Source organism: Pteropus medius, unplaced genomic scaffold (assembly GCF_902729225.1).
Source record: "Pteropus medius unplaced genomic scaffold, Ma_sr-lr_union100, whole genome shotgun sequence".
Classification (NCBI taxonomy): domain Eukaryota; kingdom Metazoa; phylum Chordata; class Mammalia; order Chiroptera; family Pteropodidae; genus Pteropus; species Pteropus medius.
Window position 1 is genome coordinate 7,727,289 of NW_024349797.1, and position 19,341 is coordinate 7,746,629.

The window sequence follows — 19,341 nt, forward strand, 5'->3', positions numbered from 1 at the left end:
TATTCTCAGACGGCTTTGCCAATATCGTGGCAAAGGTGAACATTAGTAGCTCTAAGCTTATTGTCCTCATCGTTTATGATTCTAATGAGGAGACTGTGCCTTTGTGCAGAGACTGGTGGGTGGTTAGCAGAGTGAAGAGTTCAGCCCCACTTGAACTATATGGAATGAATTTATGAGAAAGAGGGTTTCTATTACCAGAAAACAAATCTGACACTCTTGCATGTAAGAAGAAATAACTACTGCCTGACTGATTAAGCTGGGATTTTGGTCTGAAATATCATCTTTGCTTGGGTCTTGAGAAAGCCTGCTTTTGGATGGAACTTGTAGCATTGCCTTTCTCGGTTCTCAGGCCCACAGACTCAAACTGGAACTACACCATTGGCTCTCCCGAGTCCCCAGCTTCCCAAATGCATATCTTGGCACTTCTCAGCCTCTGTAATCACATGAGCCAATTTCTTATACTAAATCTCTGTATATATACGTAAACATCCTATTGGTTCTATTTTCTGAAGAACTCTGCTTAATACAATGGGTAAATCAGTAGAAATATATACTTGTGGTTTTATTGTGAGAAAAAGTAGAAAGTTAAGTTTAGACAAATGTACACTTGTTTTTATTAATAAATCCCTAATATTTTATTTTAATTAATACTTATATATCTTTCACGTAAAATAAAATACAATGAAAAGGACATTGAACTAGGAGTCCAGACACTTGAGTTATAGTATTAGATTATTACAAATTATATGTGATACCTTGACCAAATCACTGAAACTTTGTAGGCTCAAGTTCCCTCCCTTTAAAAGTGAAAAGATAGCATGTTTAGTTTCAGGATAGTAAAGACATCTAGAGTCTATATCACTCTCTGGAAACCAATCAAAATAAACAAGGAAAATTAGCAATAGATGTGCCTATTTATGATTATTAGAAAAGCCTCAATAACTTGAACCATAATGAAGAACAGATATCACATACAGTGAAAATTAGACTAGAAAAAAAGAATAAACTGAAAGAAGGGTGTTACTGGAGACCATAGGCTGAGAGGGCAGAGTTCTCTGAAGTAGGTGACACAAACCAAGGGCCAAGACATGCGTAGAACAAGATGGACGCACTCAAGGAGCTTCTGAAACCCTGCAAGATACCCTGTAGTGTGTGTGTATGGTGGGGCGGGGAATGTGATTATAAATGAGAACATTTGCAGATAGGCTGACTCTTCCAGAAGTTATCTTTCTGTTTGTTGGACCAGATGAGAAACTGAATGCTAAGTAGCCTGAGGCTGTCAGACTCTACGGAATGTAAACTCCATAGAGGCAGTGGGGTTTTTTTTCTGTTTTATTTGTTGCCGCATTTCCCAAACCTAGAGCTGTACCTAACACAGAGTAGGTGCATAATAAATGTTTGTAGGATGACGGAAGGGTGAAGAAAATAGGTTATGACTAAATCACCCCATTAACATACTCACATGTGCACATGCACGCACACAGGCATACAACCTCATATTACTTGGACCTTGATGTGAACTAAAAAATCTTCCTGCTATCCCAGAGCACCACTCTAGCCCTCTGAATATTCTTCTACATTATTCTGCGACATTCAGAGAAAAACCCTTCATTATAAAAAAAAAAAGAATTAGCACAGGACTTATGCAAAAATCCTATTCAAATAAAGGAGAAAAGGAACATAACAAATAAAAATCATGAAAAGAACACCCATCAAAATATTTTTATTGCTGTAGAGCAAATAAAACTTGTGACCAAATGGTTGTCTGTGAGTTCACAAAACTGAATAAATAAAATAGCATTTCAATCAAGACTTTGAAGCTAAGATACACAGTCTAAGGAAAAAAAGAATAAGAAAACATAAATTTTTATAAATATTAGTTAGTAGATCTTGTGATAGAAGTGAAAGAGAAAAATAACATTATCCCAGAAATAAAGGCCTCGATGGAAAGAGCAATGTTGCCAATGCTGAATTACAGTCAAGACATTCAAGACATCTTGGGAAAACTAAATGAACTGAAATAGAAAAGAATAAAGACTAGAGGAAAAAAATTGTAGATAAAGAACACAGAAGGAAATCAACATATGCAACACATGTTTTAAAAGACAAATCAAATGCAGCAAAAAATATTCAAATACATGTCAAAAAAAAATCCTGAAGTAAAATAAGGCTTAAATCTATAAAATTAAAAGATACACAGTATTCCAGCTAACATAAATATTTACTAATACCCATACACAACCCAGTAAAGTTAATGGACTTCAAAAAAAAAAAGAAAGAACTTAAGAGTATCCAGAGATAGATAAAGATCTCATCCTAAAAACAAAAGAATTAAGGTAGGTTCACACTTTTCTACATTCAGTGCTAGGAACAGTAAAGTCATGTCTGAAAAGTTCTCAGGGAAATAAAGTGTGACCCCCCCCAGACACCTTGGTCCCTTTACTCACTGTCCATATATACAATAACTTTTTCAAATATGTAAGAACTTAAGGAAATACACACTCTGTGAGTTTTTTTTAAAAATTAGCAAACTTAAGTCAACAAACATAAATGTGTTACCTACAGTCAAAGGACTAGCTATGAGCCTTGAGTCCTTTTACATGTAGAACTAAAGTTAACTTCGGGAGATTATAGTTATAGAACAGAATATAAATATAATAAATTGTTACTCTGTAGAAATGATATAATGAACAAAAATCAGTATCTAGAGGAAAAAGAAGATGGGAGATAGTTCAGGTATACTGATTTCCTCATTTTCAAAGTTTATTGTTTAAGGCTGATCTAAGATCAAGCACACAACTAAGCAAAATCAGTGTAGCAGAAAAGAAAAGCAAGGAGGTGAAAGGAACAAAGTACTATAGAAACATTATCAATTGGAGTGGGAAAATAATAGATAATTGTTAAAGAAGGTGAGTCTTACTATATTATATAAAGTTATATTTTAGAAGGTAACAAGAAAATTACCAGAAGATCTAAAATGGACCATATATCTTCCATATTATAGGAAAGAAATATGCACACATGCAAAATGAAATCACAAACCAATGGTAAATATTAACAGAGCATGATAAAAAAATAATTTTAATCTCACATCCACCATGATAGTAAAGAATTATGAATCAAACAGAGAAAAAGGAAAACAAGAGAGATGAATCCTAGGAGTGGCTAATTCTGGAAGAGGTAGTTAAGGGAAAAGTTGAGCAGAGGTTTTGGCAGCCTCATAGGACTAAATGGCTTAAAAACAAAACAAAAGAAAAAACTACCTAATATAAATTCTGTTAAGGAGTGACCTCTGGAAAACCCCCACACATTGGTTTGGGACCCCAAAAGACTCCACCTAACAGTAAGGAATAACTGGAAAAACTTGGGGCTCAAGTATAGTTTCAAATCATCTCAGTTCCAATAATTGGATTAAGGTAATCTAAGATTGCGGGTGCCCATAATCACCTACCAAAGGCAAATGTAAATTCTCCCTGGAGGAAGATAATTGTAGGCCTCAAATTATTTCAAATTATTTCCATATACAATGTCCTGCACACGATAAAAAATAACCAGTCAAATGAGAAGAGAAGACACAGTAAAAAAATCAAGAGAAATAACAGCAATAAGAATGGATGCACAGGAGATAGATACAATGAATTATCAGACAACGACTTTAAAATTTTTAATAGAGAAGATTTTTTTAAACCTAAAGTGGATTCTTTGAAAAGACTAACAAAATCGATAAGTCTCTGGTGATGCTCATCAAGAAAAAAGAATCAGAAATGAAAAGGGGTATATCACTACAGAGCCCACAGATATTTTACAAATAATCATAAAATCATTTAAAGATATTATTAACTTTGTTTCTAAATTTTAAAATTTAGATAAAATGGGCAATTTCTAGGAAAAAAAAAGACAACTTACCAAAACTGACACAAGAAGAAATAGAAAATCTGAATCATATGATAAACTTACAAGAATTAAAAACTATAACGAAGGCACATTGTGATTTTCCCAGACTTATTCCATTCTCTTTTTCTACTTAATATTTTGTGTTCGTATTTTGAGAAAGAATTCCTTATTTTGGCTATAAGAATGTTTGGGGAATTTAAAAAATATTATGAGTACCTATTTATTCTCCATCTTATTTTACTCAATTATTAAACTCTTTTATGATTTACTTTTGAGGATTATATGTATTACCTTCTCAATTATATTTTAAGCCATAGGAGGACAGACCATGTGACATAGAAGGAAGAAAGGGAGGAAGGTCAGAGACTTGAAAGGAGGGAGGAAAAAAAGAAGTGTTCTAATTTGGATTATTACAGTTCTGCTTGTACAGCCTCTGCCCTCTATTTATAGCCCTCTGACATACAATAGTCAGGAGTAGTCATGGGTTTTATTAAATAAAAAATATATTCAGAGAAGCAATATAACAAAATAGTTAGTTAAGATCTGTGTGTGTGTGTGTGTGTGTGTGTGTGTGTGTGTAGTCTTGTAATTTTTGAGCAAGTCCTTGGACTTAATCTCTCTAATTTTCACTTTTGTAATCTATAAAATCAAGATCATCATGGTACACCTCACATATCAATGTAAAGATTAAACAAGAAAACACATGCAAAGTATGAGCACACAGCCTAGGACAGAGAAGAATTTTATGAATAGTAGCTATTATTTATGATTATGATGAGAGAAAATAAATTAATATATATATATGACTTAATTTTAGGTTTTAAAATGTGTCCATGAGGAAAAATCCAAATCAATCAAAGTCTCTTTACGCTTACTTCATGGAAACAAAACTTTCTGTACTAAGTGGTAGGAATGAATATGGCCATCCTGTGAAACTGTTCTAAGTTGGGCTACCTGGTGACCTATGAATTGATCAAAACATTTGACATTTTTCTAAAGAAAAGAGGGTAAAATGATAACTTGGCTTTTCTTAAAAAAAATATACCAGGGACTCTGCATCCTTGCCAGTTGTCTGTTACATAGTTTGTTGAGACTGCCCAACATCGTCTAGAATTTCCAAGCCTCAGAACTATAAAAATAATTCACCAGAACTGCCTTCGAATAATTTTATATTGTATAATTACTTAACACTGCTCTTTAGACTACAGTACAGGGTGGATATGCTGGGAGTCGTGTTGAATTCAGTAAGAGTCCTGCACAAAGCCTGTTTTGTTGTAAAAAGCATCCCCTTGATGTTTAAGGAATGGTGTTGGTAGGTTCTAGAAACAGTACCTACAATTACTGGAGCGTATTTATCGAAGTAAAGAGGGCAGTTGAGAATGGCTGATACAAACTCTGAAAAAAACAAGGTCATTGACATTCCCATGTGAACCCTCAAGAGCCCTTAAGGAAAAAAATTACTTTCCCAAGGAACTTTCAGTTGCCTCTGATGTCTAAAGAAAATAGACCAAGTTCATTTTTTTCCAACAGATCTCTTAGCTAAAAGACCATAGAAAACTAATCCATCACTCAATTTCAAGGAAAAAAAAATTGTATTGCTTTTGGTAAAATTTATTTTTCACCTCAAGGTTAGAGCTCTAGGTTATCACATCAAAATATATTTTTTAAAAAAATCTGAAATTTTTACTCTGAATATTATTGAAATTAAATTCTACTTTAATTATGATGTGGGATGAAATACTTTGTTATTAACCTTTTTATCTCTCAATGAATTAAGATACATAGAAGCACTATTTAAAAATTATGCTGAGAGATAAATGTTAATTAAATTCTTTTTACCTGTGATTTTTCATTTTATGATACCAGCTTTTCTACATCCAGTGGCATCACTCTTCAAAGAACTTTACTGAGAAGGGTTTCTAATTCTATTCGAGTAAACAACTCCATTCTGAATGGAACTACCTGAATATGATCTCCCAGATACAGAAGCATTGGATTTTGCATTCGTTTAGACTACTTTATTCAAAATGGAAAATCAAGTGGTTTCATTTTTATTATTTTTTTAATCAAGAGGAGCGTCCAGAGGAAATGTGTATGTGGCTTTATTATCTTTCTTGTTTTAATGAAGAGGACTGTCAATAAGAAATGATTTCTGTATACAATATACATGGAACAAATGTGCCTTTTTGGTTGTGACATTTTTCCATTATGACACTGGAGGTTTTTCATGGGTACACACCATGTTTGCTTATGGCCACCACACTTAGTTGGAAAAACCAGCACTTTCTTTTTCTACTGTCCCCAACCACCATGCTTTTGACTTTTCAATGAAAGAAATGATTTTTCTAAAGCTATAGAGCATGCTCATAGTTATGAATAATATTGATGCAACCCTGTTCCACCTAGCCACACTTTTTAAATGCTTAATAACTTTTTTCATTACAAATGAATACATGTTTTTTGTAGACAAATTAGAAAGCACAGATTACAAAAAGAAAATTTTGAATATCTCTAATCCTACTCCCTGAGAACTTGCACTAACAATTTTGTTGTACATCTATTTATAAGTTTTCTTGTGCAATTTATATAAAAGTTTTATAATGTATTTACTCTTTTATAACTGATTCTTTTTTTTATCAGTTATTACATTTAAACATCTCATTATTTTCATTCATATTATAGATAAATTTTAATGGCAGAAAAATATTTCATTTAGCGATTGTACCATAATTTATTGACTTAATCCCTTATCTTTGAACATTGCAATTATCTATATCTATCTGTCTATCTATCTATCTATCTATCTATCTATCTATCTATCTATCTATCATTTATCTCTCTCTCTGTCTATATTTTTTGCTAACATGAATGAGCCTATTCTTTAGATTTGTTTTGCTGGTGTTTTGAGGTGAAGGAGCAGAGAACAATTTTACAGGTAATCTAAAGAATAGGAAAATAGTTGCAAATTGCAACCAACTAAATAATAGTTTTTAGGTTAGCCTGCATATTTTGAAATGTTCAGCTTAGCATGATAAAGGATTCATATGAAACTATCAGAAAAACCATCTATGTGTCTAAAGCTTGAATACATTTTAAATATTTTTTAGGCTAATAAAGAAAACAGTCCAATTACAGTCTCTTCCTTTTTTCCAAGTAGATATTCTGAAAGAAAATAAGTAAACACAATCTCTTTTATATTATAATTTGTTTTTTGAGCAATTACCACCACTGTATCAATGAAAACATAAATCCAAACTCATTTCATTTTCTGAATAGTTAGGGAAACTAGAAATCTAAAGCGTATTCATGAATGCAAAACACTTATTTCTAGTGTCTTATTTCCAGAATGTTGGAAAGAAAAAAGACAGTTTGCCACTCTTCTCTCCATCTTGTCCACAAATTATTGAAAATCCTGAGGCTGACTTCTTTCACAAAGTCAGTTTTGTCCCCTAAGAACCCAGGGCTGCAATTAAGCCACTGGTCTTTGTTAAATTTTTAAAAATTCTTTCATACTTGAAAACAGAGTCTACAGGTAGAGTCCAACAATTTGACTGCACGATTCTTCTGGGTCTACTTCCCTGATTTTATTTCCTGTGCTTGCTGCGCTCTCTCATAACTCGCCACAAAGTATTTAAAAAATTACACAAATATAGTGGACAGTTTGGTGATGGACGGAGGGAAGGGGGGTTGTGGAGCTCGGAGAATGGGGTGAAGGGTTAAAGAAGTACAAATCAGTAGTTGATAGATGATCACCTGGATGGGAAGCATGGCAGAGGGAAGGCAGTTATCATTAATATGATGGCTAGGTAGAGGGCCGGGGGAGAGAGGGAGCAGTTGGGGGGATCGTTTTGTGAACTATATAGATGTCTAACCAATGTACTGTATACTTGAAACTTATTTAAATACATAATTTTTTTAAAAAAATACACAATAGTAAAAGAAACTCACCAGTGAGAATTTCTTCTCAAGTGAAAACACTGGGCAAATGACAAATATCACATTAAAATTATATTAATATCATTCAGTTTATTTTACACAACTTTGCAGTATATAAGTAGTTGCATTATTTTCACCCATTCCTTCTTGTTCTACTACGAGTACTTTCTATGGTCACACTGATTATTTCACTGTCGTACACTCGGCATATCTCAGTGAAACATCAGTAGATTGATTGACACGGATATTTAATACAAAAAATGACCCTTGAAGTGCAGATGATGAGATTAAACAAACAAGCTTGATGAGGAATCACAAAATAGTCATAGTCTGATTGCCAAGAGACCAAAACTGTGACACACAAATGGGAAGTTTGGGTCTTTCTGGACCACACACGGTTAGCCATGGCAGAGATCAACCAGGCTTCTCAACTCAGTAAAATTCAGTCACGCTCATCTGCTCACACTTCACATTCTTTATCAAGTAGGGGCTGTGGTGGGAAACACGCCGCATTAATGAAAGCCCACACCCATGTGTGCACACATACACACACACAAACTATGTATTTATGATTTCAGAAACCTTGTAGGAAACAGTATGTTGGAATGTCAATTGGATTTACATGTTGATAAAATTTCAGTGAAATGAGCCTACTATCATGCAAGATTACTGTAAAAAAGTTAATTGCACTAACTGTACTTGTTGGAACAGAGAACTGTCTACTCTCTTTACCAGCACTAACTAGATTTCCCTCTCCTATCACCACTGCAAACACAAAAAAGGCAGTACTTAAAGCTAGAACCTATTCTGCAAAATCTTCAAGTCAGTCAGTGGCATTTCATATGCATTTCTATTTCTGCCTTAAATCTTCCAAATGCAGACATTTGAGAAATATAAATCTTGCCTCAGCAAGGCTCAAAGGAAACATTTGACTCTAAGTCATCATATTCTCACTGATCATTCTTGGTTAAATAAGTCATAGAAAAGATAAATTAAATTGCATCATCAGCTTAAATATTTATTCTCATTTGTAATTTCCATATCCTAAAGCCAACTTGTTTAACTCTTAAATGTACGTACTCCACTTAGGATATGGAACTATAACTATACATTTTTTCCTAGTAAGTTATATGTGATGCCTAAATACTGGAACTATTTATATGAGGTAAATTTTCTGAGTTTTTTCATTATATTTTATAGAGAATAATTATTTGCTTTCTTATTTTGAACTACCAAAGGCAAATAAAGAAACAGGGATCTCTTTAGTATTTATTTTTCATACAAAACAAATACTATTTTGATGCTAATTTTTTTGGACAATAGTATAGCATCTTGAAGTTTTTCTTATGTTTTTGTCAAAAGAAGATATACTTAGATATATATTTTTCCTTTTTCACAAATATTTAAAATGTATTCTCAAAGTAGAATAAAATATTTTGGCCAAATAATCACAATCAATTGCTTTTTTCTCTCTCCTGTCTGCTTTTAAGGCAGTAATCAAAATGTCAGAAGATACTTTGAATAAAAGTTCTGTGAACAAAAGTTCTTTGAATGAAGTTCTTCTGAAAATGTAGACAATGAAAAGAACATCTAGCTGTTTGCCCCAAGATGGAGGGACAAAAAGAGAAACAGGTTGACCATAAACACTCCTATCAATTAGCTCTAGCTATAAAATTACTGCCTAATAAAAGGACCACATAACTTCCATAAGGGTTAAGGCCTACAGGGTCAGCTAGGGGTAGATAAGGCATCCATGTATTTCAATAAGTATTTGCCACGATTCTTATAGTAAAACTGTTGGGGAAAAGGGAACAAAGGCTCTGTAAAAATGTGGTATTTTCATCAGTTAATTAGCTAAATGCCAAGTCCTAGTGATTTTGTTCTTTACTTGAAGAGAAATAGATGCCTTGGAAGAAAACTCTTCCTGTGTGTTTTCGTAATGTTTACCAGGCAAAAAATATTTTTAAAAGCTAGGGGAGAAGGTGAAAGAAAGCTTAAGCTTAAGGTGAATTTTAGAGAGGCAATTTATACTAGACATTTTTTAAAGTTTTTTAAGTCAGTAATGGGTTTTTCCAGATTATGTTGCTATATACACATTGCCATGAATATATCCAGGCAAAATGTACAAGCTGCTAAATCGAATCTGGCAATTTATATCATCAGTTGCCATTCTGATAATTCATTCATTCAGCGTTATTGAAGTTAGTCTGCTGTCTCAAACTGTATTATAATCATCATAATATTAACTAAGTTCTTTTAGTAAATATATAATTTATTTTTATCTTAGGCTAGGATTGCTGACATTCCCCTTTTCACTTTTACTTAGGGATTTATTGTACATATTGTATCATTAGTAAGACAGTAGTTCTGAGAGATTGTTCTACTGGTCTATGCATATTGGTGGGCTTTCTTTGGTGAGAAATTTGGCTAAGAAGAATATCTTGTTTGTGGGATTAGGCAAAAAGTTGCCATTTCAAATATTTTTGTCTTTTAAAACACATTCTGCTAGGTAGAGGAGGAAAAATTCTTTTCCTTTTGCCCTTCTAGTGTCTTGTCTGGGGCTCTGTACCTAGACAGATCAACATGAGAAAAGCATGCATATTTATTTAGAGTGGAAACTGGTGGGAAAATGTGATAGAACAAAGGGGTATGAGCTGTGGTAGTGCACTAGGAGAAACTTAAGTCCTGTTTGTTCATATTCCTCTCGGCATCCCTTTGTCTTTGAAGATAAGGATACTCCTTTCTTCTAAGTATAATGAGTGCATCTCTCACATGAGGGTCTTATGACTTGCTTCAAGGAAGAATGGAAGCAGAGAGTCCTTTCTGCACCTGTCATTTCTCAAATTCCTCCAGCTTAAAATAGTATGCCAAGGTGCCATATTTTGGGGTAGCATGTCCTAAAATCCATCCCCACTCCATCTGAAATTTTCCCCAAGAAGTTCGACAGTCCGGAAACTTAATTGGTAAATTGTCTCATATCCCACTGAAGCAGTCTCATTTCTGGGAATAGGTCAGTGCTAAACAATGTGTCTCATTTCAGGAGGTAGTGGTGTGGGAGGGAATAGGGCACCCACCTAAGTTAGGCATTTAACAAGGGACATTTCTATGGAAATAAAATAAAAACAGGTTAATGGTCAAAACAAGTTATAAACTCAGTTTTTGAGTCCAGAGGGCAAGTCAGTCAAAAAGATGTCTAGATGTTGCGTTCAGAGCATCTTTAAGTGGTGGAGTAAGGACAGGCAGTAACAATCCAATGGATTTTCTAGTTTGCAGTTTGAATATCTCTGATGATGGCATTGGGTGTTCAGTGAACTTTTTGAGTGGCCCACACAGAAGGCATGAAGAGCATCCATACATGATCTACATACATCCATACAGAGGGTCCTACATCCATACAGAGACTTCCTAAAGGTTTAGATCACTGTCGGTCATAAGCTTGCAGAGCTGTGGGAAATGGGCAGTTTTAGTTTGTAGTGATGCCAAGTCAGGAAAGTGAGAGGAAAACTGGAAACATTAATTATTAATAGAATGGACAAAATGGCAGGATTCAGTTGATAAAGAGATGAAAATAGCTCAAAGATAATAAATATTCACAAAGATAGATGGTAGTTTTTCATTGAAACAATTTTTTTCTTTACAATTACCTCCATTTCTTCCAAGGACAATTAAAGACTTTTTATTTGCAAAAATAAGTCTAGTCTCATTAAACTTGGCCTAATTAGTTAGATAAGTGCACCAAGAATAATGGATCATATAAACTCTTTTTAAGTCTGCTTTGCAAGGACCCTCTGGGAAATTTCAAAGTTAGTTCAAAGTCAAAAAGATTTTATTTAGAATTTAATTTGGGGAAGTTTGTCAAAATATCAAAAGATGTGAATACTTGATTAAATAAGATCTCGGTCATCTATTTAACCACAGAGACAATAAGAGATTTTAAAGGAAAATACAGAAAGTTACATACCTGTGGACAAAACTCTTAATATTAAGAAGATTAAGTTTTCTTAAGTTATCAAAAGACTTGATAAAATCAACATGAAGCACAGAAGTTATTTTGATAAAACACAGAATCTCTGTGTCCTAGGAAAATTACTTGGAAGGTAATTGACAACCCGCTCACCCTGGCGGGCAAGAAACCAAGCCAAGCTCTCAGGACACACACACAAAATAACAGAAAAACAAAAGCTTTCCCCAGGAGAGAAAAGATCAATAACCAATGGGTACTCAAAACCAAATTCACAAGTCACAATCCAAACAACAAATTCTTACAAATGTTTTTCTTTCCAGCTCACCTGAATTTGGGAAGGAAGAGGCAAAGATAAATTTTTATCTTCCTCTCTAGACTAAGCACTAAAAGAGACCCACAAAATTGATATAGAGTTCTTACCTTCTGCTGGCTTTTTGTCACTTGTCCCAGACTTCGACTCCAGTCTCCAAGGAAAGTGGAGTATATAGCCTTTTCCTCTCCTATCCTTGTCACCAGAAACTATAGAGGAAGAAAAAAAAAATCTATGTTTTTCTCCTTCTACCCTTCTAGTGTATTAGCTGGAGTTTTGTAACAAAAGATAGATTTACAAAAGGAAAGCATATAACTTTATGTAATATAAGTTTTATGTGATGTGGATGCCTTCACAGGGAAATGAAGATCCGAAGTGATTATACCTGAGTGTTTTTATGCTCATTTGATGAAAAGTGGGAAGTTATGGGAAAATGGAATAGGATAAAGGGGTATGAGCTAAGAGCAGTAAACCAAGAAAAACTTAGAAAGGCTAGTCTAGAGTCCTCTTTGCATCTTTAGAGATAAGGATGCTCCTTTCCTCCCAGTATAGAGAAGGCATCTCCCACATGAGGGTCTTATGACTTGCTCCAGGGAAGAAGGAGGGTCAGAGAGTCCTTCTTGAACCTGACATTTCTCAAATTCCTCCAACTTAAAATCTTTAATATTTCGAGGTGCCATATTCTGGAATGAACCCCCTTTGGCTGCAATAACTCAGTAGCAGGAGAAAGATTTTTGTTCTAACTTAAAGTATGTATGTGTTTATGTGTGTGAAAGAGCAAGAGAGAATTCAAGAAGCATATATTATGTATTTCAGAAATTCGTACTGGAAAGGATATAAACATTATTTAAACCCTCAACCTAATTACTATTAAATTGTGTTTTTTCCTATTTCTGTCCCAAGTCAAAATTCTTAGAAACCATTGTAACCTTACTCTAATCTTTTTAATAAATATATGTTATTTACTTCTGAACACAGACTAAACCCAAAAGTTGTTAACCAACAAAAGTTATAAATTAGATCCACATTACCTACATGCATGCAATCTTACAATGCCCTCAAAATCCATGCCTTAGGACATGGTCTATAAGTAAGACTGTGAGCTTAAGAATCTCTGTCTTCTTGAGTGATAACCAAAAGGTATGTAACTTATCCATTGTTTTCCTTTGGTGTGGCCTAATTTTACTCAGAGATTTTAGCCAAATGACTTGTTACTCTCATATCTTTGTAATTTCAGAATGCTGGATCTGGACCAACAGGCTTTTAAATCAACCTAATTAAGGGAATGTAAGTGGGAGACCTGTGAGGAAGGACAAGTAATTTATAGAACCCGAATTTCTAAAATCACATTAAAGCAACATTGAATTTCATGCTGAAACACCAAGGGCTGACAATCTACTCTTTTGTCATTCACATCACCATCCCTCACCAAGTTAATAAGTCCTTTTATAAACTAATTCAGCCATTCTGATGCTGTCATTTGGCAAGTTATAGATATAATTCTTGATAGACAGACACGCTATACCAGGTAAAAGGAACGGCTATACATAGGCCTTTCGTAATGTGGAGGTTAAGGTGTTAGGGAAGGGAATCAGTCTATAGTCCTGTGATTAGGTCTTAGTCTTTTGGTGAACCTGTGCCTCTGGACTATGAACTTCACAACTGTTTCTCAGTCTTTTTCCACTCCCTTTGGGTACAACAGGATGGCTAGAGTGGGCTAGAGTTGGGTATCTCCCCTCCCCAGGTCACTTAGGCTTTGGTTAACTAGTTTCCCCTGAGGAAAGGCCTTATTAAAAACTGATGCTCTGGTATATTTCCAACGAGTTCCTTTTCTCCTCTCTTTCTAGAAACACAAAGGGATTTTTCTCTGATATTTACTATTAAAACCTGGTCAAACTCCTGAAGGTAAATCTCAAGAAATCTTGGCAGTCCCTCTATGACAGGGTTCCCCTGGAATTTTCAGCTCTCAGAGTTATGCACGCTTTGCCTCTAGCAATCTGTCAATCACAGCTCAGGTTTTCCTATCCCGGCACTGGTCCCCCATGCAGTTTTCACTCATGAGTCTCTTCTCGGAGAAGCCCTGTATTTGCCTGTCTCTCCAATTCTGGGGACAGTAGTTTACCCTATGTCTTCCCCTCTTTTATGGATCCAAGAAGAGTTGTTGGTGTGTCAGTCTGTTCGGCTTTGTACTTATGGTTAAAACAAGTGTTGACTTCCAGTCTCTTGACAAGCAGAACTGGAAAACAGAACTTCTAAATATATTTCAATCACTGCAAAAATAGTAATTCAAAGAACTCCTAGATCAAAGAAACAGATTGTTGAGAAATAACCCAGCAGCCTAGAAAGAAAAATACACAGTTCTAGTCTAATATCTTTAAATTAGGTAGTAAATGGATGATGTGTGATTACCAATATTTTAATGGCAAAAAGAGCCCCATGGAGAAGATGATAAGCATGATGAAGCATTATCTTTTCGCAAAATGAGTTAGCAGAGTAGGTACACCCTTTTCTATACAGGATTCAATTCCAGCAGTGGCAATAGAAAAGAAGGGAAGTAAAAACTGAGCACCTAGGTGGAGAGATATACTGGAATGCATGAAAGTGTCTCATTATCTACAAGGAAAACAGTCTCAGGTTTCTGAAAAATAGCCATAAAAGCAAACTGGAAAAAAAGCCACAACCTTTAAGTTGCACATGCAGCAAAGATGTCACAATCCTGAGAAGAACTAGCTTTTGTCTGTCAGTTATTTCTAAACTGCAGTAAGTAGATGATTTGATAAGATAATAGTTCTAGAGACCTTGGCTCAGACCAAAAAATTGTAACCATACCACTATTTTTAATCTTTAAGATATCAAATACATTTAATTCCTCTTAATACATATTCTGATGGCATTCCAAGACATTTCCATTGACAAGTACATGGTATGAATTCTGTAGTTCTAATGAACTTATGAATATATTATGTTGCCCTTTAGTTAACAAATTGAATATGATGTTAGACAATGCATACTAGTTTACTGCTAATTCAAAGATGAAGTTTGAAGATTCATCTTCTGCATTTGAATCTCATTTCTTGTTTAGTTGGGGGAAAAAATTGTATGTTTTTCATTAAGTATTATTTTTGTTGATTACATATGATGAAATATATACTATAAGGACCAGGACCATCATACTTCTAATAATATGTTCTACATAATTAAGTAAGGTATTAGAAAAGTCCAATGATTAAAACTCTAATTGTGTAACTGTTATTTTCATAGGAAGTTTATAGAAACTCATCTGAAAACCATTCCCAGTCGTGCATTTTCAAATCTGCCCAATATTTCCAGGATGTAAGTAATTTTTTAATATAAAAAAAAGTTTGCATTTGTGACATGTTGCTTTCTAAATGTGTTCTATTAACAAAAATACTTGTTATATATTATACTTGCATAAGTCTATGACATGTATCTTTCTAATGTATATGAAATTTTATGTACGAGATGTTTATTTGATATTGCTATCTCCACTCCCTAATTCCCAAATGATTTTTTTTTTAATCTAAAACAAATTTAAATTCATTTGGCCTTGAACACCTAATAATTCTTGATGTATTTTAATACATCTTGGGAGGTGGCAAAATCTTAGCTGGGAATCTCTCCCATATACAAATTTCTATATCTACCTATAATCGAGCTATCCTAATGATTAATTCTTGATTCACTTTTCACACTAGTACAAATGTTTGCATTTTGCCATACATACATGGAGCCAATGATTTTAGTCTTCTCTCACTTAAAAAAAAAAAAAGAATTAAAAATAATTCTAAACCATAGAAAACTAAACTGCTACACACTCAAGATTGAGGAGGAAAAGGACTTCTATGTTGAGTTGACAAAGAGTATCTGTATATGAAATAAACCAGGTCTATATTTCATTTAATCAGTTCTGACAAGATTTGCAAGTAATTCAGGCACAACAAATGACAATACAACTAGGAGCAGCCTATATAGCTTCCGGCTAAATTTATTCATTTCATGACCATTTATTGAGTGTCTTTTATATCATTTCAGGGGCATTTGACATTTTGGGTTGTCACCACCAGAGATGGGGGCACTACTGACAAATAACAGGCAGAGGCAAAGGATCTGTTAAACATCCTACGATGCACAGGAGACCCTCCCACAACAAAGCATTATCTAGTCCAAAATGTGAGGCAGGCTGAGTCTGAGAAGCCATTCTAACTGAACATCTCTAGTTTTTGGTGTCCCCAACCACCCTTTCCTTGTTCATATTCTTGATCTGCTTTGGTTTCCTTGATATTGCTTTCTCATCCCTCTTTTTATTGTCTTCCCCTAGCTACTCTTTCTTACTCTCCTTTCCTGGCTTCCTATTTCATTTTTTTCAATCCCCTCAATACTAGTTCTTTATTTATGTATTTTGTCTATACCCTCCTCTCCTTGAGTGGACACCCCCAGTCCTGTGGCTTCACTTTTACCCAATACAACTAATTCCTAAATGAATCTCTCCAGCCCTGACTTGTTCTTACAGTTCAGGCCTGCATTACAAACTTCCTTCCAAATGTCATCACCTTGGTGTCCCACAAGCACGATAAACAGCATATCCAAAATAAACTCGTCTTTCTCCTAAAGTACTCCTTCTTTTAACAGCACCAGAATTTAGTGGGCTGTAAGCTAAAATCCCCAGATTCTCCCTTAGCTCTTCCTTTTTCCTCACCTCCTTTATATAACTGCCTATTTTGTGTCTCCATTTGACTATATTCACTTATTCAACAAATATTTATTGAGCCTTACTTCGTGCCCGGCATTTTGCTAGGTGTGTCACATATAACAGTTGACAACACTCATGGAGCCTCCAGTTTCTATTGTAAGAGAGTAATAAGTGCCATGATGGGGTAAACTAAAGGTGCTGTGGGAACTCATGTGAGAAGTGAATTACCTGGATGAGGAGTGTGGTCAGGGAAGGCTTCCTGAAGGAAATGGCACCTAATTTGGAATCTGCATTATCTGGCTAAATAAATAAAGAAGTAAAGAGAGTTCCAGGCATAAGAGAAAAGCCTGGGCTGTCTGTGACATTAAAATTAGTTTGTTGAGGCTGAGAGTGGGTAGTGGGAAAAAATAAAACTAGGAGGTAAGCAAGTGCAAGGCCTATGAATCATTTGAAGGAGTTTGAAATCTTCCCTAAGGACCAAGCCACCAAATGATCATAAGCAGAGAAGTGACAGATCAGATGTTTTAAAAACGTTCCCTTGACTGTGCTTTGGAAAGCGAATGGAAGTGGAGCAAGCCTGGGGACAGGAAGCTAGTGAGGAGGCTGAAGTGAGACCCGGGGCAAGTGGGGATGAAAAATGGAATGATGATGGTTGAGTGGGAATACAGAAAACGTGGTCAGGTTTGAGAAATAAGTAAAAGAGAACTCATAAACTTAAAAGTTGATCGATTTGGAGGTAGAAAGAATTTCATTCAGGCTTCTGACTAGGATACCTATGTGATTGATGAGTTTATTCACAGAGACAGAAGTTTCCTGTGTCTTTGCTGCAGAGGGGCAGGGAATAAGTTAGGAATTCACTTGGGGGCATATAGCATTTGAGGTGCCTTTGAGGCATCAAGCAGATATGTCTAGTAAACATCAGGACATAATTTTTTTATTCACTCATTCGAGAAATATTTGTTCAGCCCTATTATGTGCCAATCATTGTTCTAAGAGATAGAGAACAAACAAAGATTCATGCCCCTAAAGAGTTTACATCAAATGAAAAGATATAGACAATGAACCAAGAGATATTTGGGTGGAGTTTGAGGTTTGAGAGTCACAAACAGGTAGATGTAACTGGGACCAGGGGAACAAAATCAGTAGAGAGGAGGCCAAAAAAAAAAGTAAAGAAAGAATGGTTTTCAAGAGCACAAAGTCCCTGAAAAGGCAGGAGAGGATGGGACCCAGGCATAGGGACTGAGCTTCTACAGGTCATCTTTTACATTGTAACAAGAAAGTAATAGTAAGAGGTGGGGCAGGTGCAAGTAAATTAATATCTTTTTTGGAAGGGAATTCAAGAAATTCCTTACTGAAGATTTTAATCTTTTCTACAAATCATTAAAAGATTATCTACTAATATTGAGGTTGGAACTGGCAAAGTTTGAAATGAAAGCAATGGGCAATTAAAGGAGAGTTGACTGAGATATACAGGCAGATTAGAAGGTCTAAGTGAAGACCTCCAGAGAGACTGGGCTAGATTCTTTAGTCCACATTAAAGAACCCCACATTAAAGAACCCCATCAGAGCACTTATAACCCTGTATGTTGATTCCATTTACCTGTCTGTATGTCCAATTGCTGTGAGTTTCTTGAGGCTACGGAACACTTCTGTTTGGTCAATTGCTATTTACTGACATACAGTAAATGTTCAATAGATATTTGTTAAACGAAAGGACACACACATACTTGAATAATAGTTAAAGAGGTGATATATCTAGGGGCAAGAGAGAGATTACCAGGATGACAGTACAAATTGCTACCTATTAGTTTGGCATAATTATTAACAGCACCCTGTTTTAACTCACAAAAATATCCTATTTGGGATGATAAATGATATGCTCACCCTAGTGATTACATAAGACTTAAATGATAAGAAATTTGAGAAAGTGGGATCTGATTTTTCCTAGTTATAGTAATGGAATAAGCAAGCAGGAATCTCTCCTTTCATTGCACTAAATAAACGTTTCCTACATGTTGGCCTCACAGCTGAGCTTTAAGAGCCTTCTAAAGAGGTATCATTCAGTTGGAGAAACTAGACTTTCAGTTACTATGACATAGGCTGAATGACTATCCCACTACAACCTTGAGAAAGCTTTGTACGCTAAACTAAGAAATTCAAGAGACATTTCGAAGCAATGGATCTGATGCAAAGTTAGATAAACAAGTTTGCAACCTTTAAAATTAATCTTGTCTTTCCTCTATGTTAGAGATATGATATTTGGATCGAAATAACCTATGCAATGTTATTCAGAAGTGACAAAAGCTTGGGAGACTTGATAAATCGAAGGATAATTATTTAGAAAATAGATAATTCAAAGGGAAAGCCCAGGACCTTTAGAAAACTAACAGTGACCATGGTAAAAACTCAAATGGAACAGTGAGAGCTCTTTTTATAAACTTCTGTTAATGAAAATATTTTACTGGCAGATTCGATTCAAAGTATAGGCCAGTGGTTCTCAATCCTGCCTGCACACTGGGAAGCTTT

General features: G+C 34.9%; 1 protein-coding gene and 1 long non-coding RNA gene across 9 annotated transcripts in view; one reads left to right on the top strand and one right to left on the bottom strand.

Annotated features, from left to right (window-relative positions):
- The window catches only part of TSHR (thyroid stimulating hormone receptor), a 102,012-nt gene that overhangs the window by 36,219 nt on the left and 46,452 nt on the right, over positions 1 to 19,341 (top strand). For all 8 annotated transcript variants that reach the window (XM_039883954.1, XM_039883953.1, XM_039883958.1 and 5 more), the window contains exon 3: positions 15,366 to 15,437. In XM_039883954.1, coding sequence (XP_039739888.1) covers positions 15,366 to 15,437 — 72 coding nt within the window. The remainder of the gene's footprint in view (positions 1 to 15,365; positions 15,438 to 19,341) is intronic.
- The window catches only part of LOC120619572 (uncharacterized), a 108,784-nt gene that overhangs the window by 34,947 nt on the left and 54,496 nt on the right, over positions 1 to 19,341 (bottom strand). Inside the window, exon 2 of the long non-coding RNA XR_005657557.1 lies at positions 12,215 to 12,313. This is a non-coding gene — a long non-coding RNA (uncharacterized LOC120619572). The remainder of the gene's footprint in view (positions 1 to 12,214; positions 12,314 to 19,341) is intronic.